The 6,705-nt window shown below is 36.3% G+C and overlaps 1 protein-coding gene across 1 annotated transcript; it reads right to left on the bottom strand.

Annotated features, from left to right (window-relative positions):
- Window positions 1–1,357: 1,357 nt before the first annotated feature.
- LOC143473212 (low choriolytic enzyme-like) lies at window positions 1,358–5,006 on the bottom strand. Its single transcript, XM_076973703.1, has 7 exons — window positions 4,938–5,006; window positions 4,068–4,122; window positions 3,664–3,810; window positions 3,314–3,431; window positions 2,389–2,567; window positions 1,803–1,884; window positions 1,358–1,514 (listed from the first exon to the last, which is right to left on the bottom strand). Exons 1-7 carry the CDS (start codon window positions 5,004–5,006, stop codon window positions 1,358–1,360), a joined length of 807 nt encoding a protein of 268 aa, XP_076829818.1.
- Window positions 5,007–6,705: the final 1,699 nt, after the last annotated feature.

The following is a 6,705-nucleotide window of genomic DNA, read 5'->3' as shown; positions in this document are numbered from 1 at the left end:
AAATGTCAAGCATCACCAAAGCATGGAGACTCTTCTCTGTCCTGGCTCCCAGATGTTGGAATGAACTTCCACTGGATGCTCAGACAACTCGGTCCAATGCAATCTTCAAATGCAGACTGAGGATGCATCTACTTGTGGAATATTTCAATGACCATTCATCCATGCACCTTTGTTCAGAAACTGAAACTCTTCTCATTGTCTGACCTATGCTTCTGGCTTTATGCTTATTTTGCACTTCTTCTATGTATTGGCACTGATTCCTGTAGTTCAGCAGTATTCTAGTTTAATGTCATATTGAGCTCTAATCTACTGTACTGGCTAAGATATAATCTACGAGTAGATGACAAAGCACTTTTGAAAGTCGCTCTGGATAAGAGCGTATGCTAAATGTTGAAAATGTAATGTAAAATGCATTAAGCTACATTATTTTTAGAACATACCATTTGACGGATAAAAGAATTATTGATCCCTCAGGAATATGGGGGGGTTAGAAAAGCAGACAGTGGATTTAGTATGTTTAAGCCATTAATGCACCGTGTATATATTTGCAGCTGTTTTAAATGCATATTCTGCAGATTTGATCAGTGGCAGAATTTGCTTTGGCATGCAAGATCTGAATCAGGCATCACAGTACAAATGTAACATAGCATACAAATGTAAGTCTAAAGGATGCAGCCGCATGCAAATTTACTAATTGGGTTGTTATTTTAAAAAATGGGTTACACTTTTTAAAACGTAACACATCATGTGCTATGATGCATGTAGTCGAGTCACCAGTATCTCTGTTTTCCTTGTATTAGAAGTCTATCCAGTGGTGTTCATCTGGAGAATCCACAGTGCTTCTGATTTTAGAAGTTCCATTCATGAACTGTCAAGGCCAAATTTAAGGTTTTTCTTTTTGATATACAATTGGAATAATTTGGCATTATGTACAAGAAGCTTTTTTCTTTTTGTACAGTTGGAATCAACACAAAAGGAAACATTTCAGTAATGGGGGTGGAACTGCAATTGTATTGTTAAAACTTTATTTAATTATTTTATTTAAATTAATTATTTATTTTATTTAAATTATTCAATTATTTATTTATTTAACACTTTATTATCACTGCCCTTCTTCTGCATGTCATCACAACAGACAAATGTCTGCACAGCCACATATCTCCACAGCAGGCCACCAGAAGGACTAGGCTTCTGCAGTATTCCCTAATCTCTGCAGAAGGAGACAGATATGTTTAGTCTTCAAACAAGCATAGTTTTTAAATTCAGAGTTTTATTATGATACTAATATCATGCCATTTACATCATTTGGCAGATAGTCTTATCCAAAATAACTTGTATTACAATACATGTGTTTGGTTCATCTTGCCAACACAGGAACTTGAGACTCACAGCACTTGTAGAGTCTGTTGAGTCTGGTGATGTCATTCTGACTCATCTGCGTTGCCTGGCCGATGGCTACATTGCTGTTGGGGATGGGGACCATAGTGGGCTGACCATTCTTAGAGAAAGCAGTTCTGAAATGACAAATAACAAAATCAGACTTCACTTCTAAATTCCATCATTTAAATAAGGAGGTAACTTTTATCACCAAAACATAGCATACAATATTTCTGTAAGTTTTATGATAATTTACAATTATTTATATATTTTCTTAATAAAGTGCATATCACATGAGTTGTTGTGTGGATTGGAATTTAGTATAGAACCTCTGAAACAGTATAAAGGTTTCCATGTGAAGAATAATTGGAAAACGAATTTATTGCTCCTTTATTGCTCAAATCAAAACTGTCATTGGAACTGACTTGTGGTACTGCATGACAGAGTTGTAGTCATAGGAAGTCCCCTGATTCAGAGTGTCGATCTTGTCGAAATTGTGCTTCTTGTCTAATGAAGAAAGCAAATGATAAGCAAAACATCACAATCATTCAGTAAGTAAAACACCACAATCAATCAGTAAGTAAAACATCACAATCATTCAGTAAGTAAAACACCACAATCAATCAGTAAGTAAAACATCACAATCATTCAGTAAGTAAAACATCACAATCATTCAGTAAGTAAAACATCGCAATCAATCAGTAAGTAAAACATCGCAATCAATCAGTAAGTAAAAAATCACAATAATTCAGTAAGTAAAACATCATAATCATTCAGTAAGTAAAAGATCACAATGCTGCCAATGTTGTTAGATGCAACATTTTTTAAATATATTCAATGCCAGTTTAATTTGTCTTATTTCTTAAATCAAAATAGGTGATGTAAGTACAACATTATGGCAATGCTGAGATCATGTAAAAAAACAAATTAGATTCATATCATGTAAAACAATGTCTATTTGAGTACATATTTCTGTAAGGTGTGAAGCTGTGACAATTATTGGTACTCTACCATGGACAACGTTCTCCCAAACAATGCGGATGTGGTTGTCACGGTCACTGCGCTTCTGCTCATGGTTGAAGCCCAGAGCATGCAGTAGCTCATGTTGGACAGTTTTATGGTAGATACAGCCACTCCGGGATAGAGACACTGTCTGGGCATTACCACGGCGACCAATGTAAGAGTAGCATCTGTCAAACAAATAACCATGTAATTTACTACAGGCCTTCTCTCAGTAGTCAGAAGTACTGAAGTTCAGTTTACACTAAGTCCAGTTCAGAACATTATATTGCTCATTGAACTTTATATGGATCATTGATTCAGTTCAAATGCTGTTATTCTATAGCAGAATAATGTAAAGAAATGAGCCCCAATAAGGTAGCAATCCTTTAAATGTCTCTAAAGAAAATAATCTCCAAAGAATATGAGTTTAAGTGTTCTGCAAGCAACATTTTCAGTTTTCAGTGCAAATACACATTGCAAATGCAAGAACTAACTCAATCGTACATCGTGATTTTTAATTCTGGAGAAATAATCAACTCTTTCATGTGATGGGCAGGGAGTGCGAAATAAAATGGTCTCAGGGAAAAATGAGGTTTTAATGAAGAAAGTGCGCAAACAAAAACCTGTGACACGATCCGAATTAAGGATACAATGACCAGCAGTCAACTGGTACAAACACAAGGGGCCCGCCATTCCGTGACACTTCATAACTCTCATAGTTACTGTAACATCTGTGCTAACCAATGTTTTTTGATACATTAAAGTAATTGTTGGGAAAACCAACCATAAATAAAGATATTCTAAGTAGGACTAAATTGTAACAATAAATACCCTATAAATACCAAAAAAAACGTGCATGTGATTTGTGAATGTAGCAACAGAAAATTTTTGTCTGATTTTTCAACATAAATGGGAATGTGACGATGATGCATACCCATTGCGGGACTCGATGCTGATATAATCCCTCTCGTTGGAGCGCCGTCTGAAGTGGATGCAGGAGACAGAGGAGAAGGAGTCTAGTCCACGCTGGATGACACGTACCTCGCTGGAGACTGAGGCACAAGATTACAGTTAATCTCTTCTGAACAGGTGGAGTGACTTTGCTCTGGGTCCAAGATGACAGAACAGAATGCGCAGTTATATAAGTTATTGTGCAGTTGATATCTCTCTTTGAGTAACATACTACAAATGAGTCAGGAGTAGTTCACAGTAATTTAAGTAATTTCTTCAACCCTATAAAGGTATAGAAACAGTGGGTAATATTAGTGCACGTCACAGGCATACGGTAGTGGTTGGCAATGACGTAAGGCACATAGACTTTGCCATCACTGGACTTGGGCCACATGCAGTTTTGGACGGTGCAGGGATCAGCATTCCTCTCGTCATCAACAGCAATGTCATCAATCAGCTCAGGCTCATCAAAGTCACGAACTAATGCAGAGAACATATATTATACAGCTGATTTAAACACTGAACCCTTTCCTATAAACATTCTGGGTGTGTGTCTGTATGTGCGTGTGTGTCCTAAAGTTTTACACCATTGCCATTAAGAGTTTGTTGGTGTACCATTTAAAGGAAATATATATATTAATGAACTTTGTAAATGTATTGTTTTGGTAAAGGCTCACTGTAAATAATTGCAGAGTTATTGTTCTTGTGCAGTGCAGACACTGTGTATGTGTACATACTGATGTCTTTGTTAGCTCTCTCCAGCAACTCTCCCACAGACAGCTCAGACATGTCCTCAGCACCTATCACACAAATCATATCACTACATTTATATTAGAGATTCACTCATTAAATCCTTTGTGCACTGCTGACCTGTGTTCCCATTTCATTTATTATAAAGTATTCTATCAAAAGTTAATAAAGCTAATAAATCTCATACAGTAAATCCTTTTGAAACTATAATTATCTGAGACTCATTTGTAGAAATCAGTATAGCTTAAGGCAAGTGTGTTGGCTTTGCTTGATGTTTGTAGGATTTCAATTACTGTGCATAAGCCATTAATATACTGTAATAACATAATATTGATGAATAAATGTAATTTCTTCCCATACAGTTTCTGGATGGATAGATGCCATGATAAATGTGAATGTAAAAGCTATAATAAATGTGTTATACAGATATATAAATATATTAAACATATTTCCTAATTCATGTTTATGTACCTGAAGTATTTAAACTTCACTGCTTTTTTTTCACTTAAATTAGCTGTAGATAATAATTTTACTAAACCTTTGTGTATATATATATATATATATATATATATATATATATATATATATATATATATATATATATATATATATATATATATATATATATATAGTTTATTATGAAGTGTGTTTATATTTCATAGTTGTTGACTTACCTGGCTACATGAAAGGTCATATGGCACATGAAAAAGAGACAATATGACAATTTATTACACACTGGCATACAATGAGAGTGATATTTGTACATTTTACTGTTCCCTTGTGATTGCAGTGAGCTACATGAGGCTACATGTGTGCAAATATGTGAGTATATTTATGAATATATTGATGTATCTGACCTCCTCAGCTCTGATGGAGCAAGCCAACAGCAGGGCCAGTAGACCCCCGATCACCTTATACATAAACATAGCAGCTGGTCTCCTACAGGGGGACACATGCAACCGCAAGATTATTGTACAGCAAATATGCACATAGAGGATGGAAACGCATAGCCTGACTATTTAAGAGTCATTTTGCTGTACAAAATGTCCAAAACATATAAACATAAAATTTTTTAAAGGCTTTAACGGATAAATATATCACATGCTCTTACCCAAATAGAAGAAATGCAATGTATGGCAGCAGAAAGAAAGAGAGCTTTTATCCTCTTTTCTGTGTGCCTAACATGATAAGCACATTATGTAGAGAACACCTGCTGACACCTGAAAGAACTTTATCTTTAAACATGTTAACATATGGTGGAAATATTTAAACATTCTGTGTGGGCCTGGCCATAATGGCAGCAGGTGGTGTTTTCTCCTGTTGAGTACACAGAGACTCAACTTATTTTATAGACTTATTTTGTTAGCGCACGGAGACCACAGAAACAGGGAAGAGCACACGGATGGAGCTGATGGAGCTGATGGGAGCTTAAATACAGTGAGAAAATGGTGGTACCCAAAGAGCAGATACACTGGATAAAAGCCCCAGTAAACATATGAACAATGGCAATGCTAAGGCAGTGCCACTGACACGAGAGAGAGTGACATTTTAATTATATCAAACACATCTGTGATCAGTCTGTAGGTCTAATTCAAAGAAGGAAGATTTGTTTGTTTTTGCACATGACTTAATACACAAATGAAACGCAACATTACAACCATGAGCAGCCAACATAACTGAGAATATCTGATTGATATCCACTTCTCAGGATCCGGAGTCAGTCCACATTCCTGACAGTCATTCACGGCAACACGCCATTGCACATGCATGGAACCAGTCAACACATGACCAGTGCAGTCAACACATGACCAGTGCAGTCAACACATGACCAGTGCAGTCAACACATGACCATGTGACTGGTTCCATGCATGTGCAATGGCGGCATCCAATGTTTTCGACTCCCACAGTGCCTGCTAGAGCAGACACAATCTCGTGTTCAGACTGCTAATTGGAAATGATACACCACAGAGAATCCTTTTGTATTTGTACGCCCTACTGTGAGCAGTAAATGTCCTCTGGCATAACTCTGACATTAGCTCCAACTGGTGTCTTTCGTGAGCTCATTTAAATTTTAAGCTCATGTTAAATCCAGTGTGCTAAATATTTAGGATCCATTCATGAGTTGCTCGTCCACTGTGGGTATGGGATACTGTTAATGGCACGGTTTGCTTATTGCATTTCAAGACAAGACCTGATTTCAAAATGAGGTACAACAACCTCTGGATTGCAACGTGGCATTGGGACCACTCACAGCTTCAATAATGGCTAGAATCTAGACTCTAGATCAACCAGCTCTTTCTTTCTATCTTTAAGCAGTATGTGGCCTAGTGGCTAGGCTACTGTTTGAACACAGGGTTATATGTAAAGACAGACTCTGTTTGTTTGCAGCTTATCTAGACATTAGAACATTTCTGGGTGTTGTGACTAAAGTGTCTGCATTCAGAGCCAGAGTTTCATGGTTGTCTATGCCTTGTCTTTCCTCCACTATTTATTAATATAATAATGATAATAAATTATTATAATAAATATTATAATAAATGCATTAATGTTTGAATGCATTTTATAAATTACATATCCTTGATCCTACTGTCATTTTATGTCTGCAATTGCTATGCAAATCATCAT

The sequence above is a fragment of the Brachyhypopomus gauderio genome, chromosome 1 (genome assembly GCF_052324685.1).
Source record: "Brachyhypopomus gauderio isolate BG-103 chromosome 1, BGAUD_0.2, whole genome shotgun sequence".
Taxonomy (NCBI): domain Eukaryota; kingdom Metazoa; phylum Chordata; class Actinopteri; order Gymnotiformes; family Hypopomidae; genus Brachyhypopomus; species Brachyhypopomus gauderio.
Note: the sequence above shows the minus strand (reverse complement) of the source record. Positions and strands in the feature narration are given on the sequence as shown.

What these genes read in the sequence shown, in the direction of transcription:
- LOC143473212 (XM_076973703.1), bottom strand. Translation starts at nt 5,006, where the DNA reads ATGTTTATGTATAAGGTGATCGGGGGTCTACTGGCCCTGCTGTTGGCT. An exon ending in GAGAGCTAACAAAGACATCA is followed by an intron (nt 3,811 to 4,067) that starts GTATGTACACAT and finishes TCTCTGCATTAG; the next exon opens with TTCGTGACTTTGATGAGCCT. An exon ending in TCTGTCATGCAGTACCACAA is followed by an intron (nt 1,515 to 1,802) that starts GTCAGTTCCAAT and finishes TTGTCATTTCAG; the next exon opens with AACTGCTTTCTCTAAGAATG.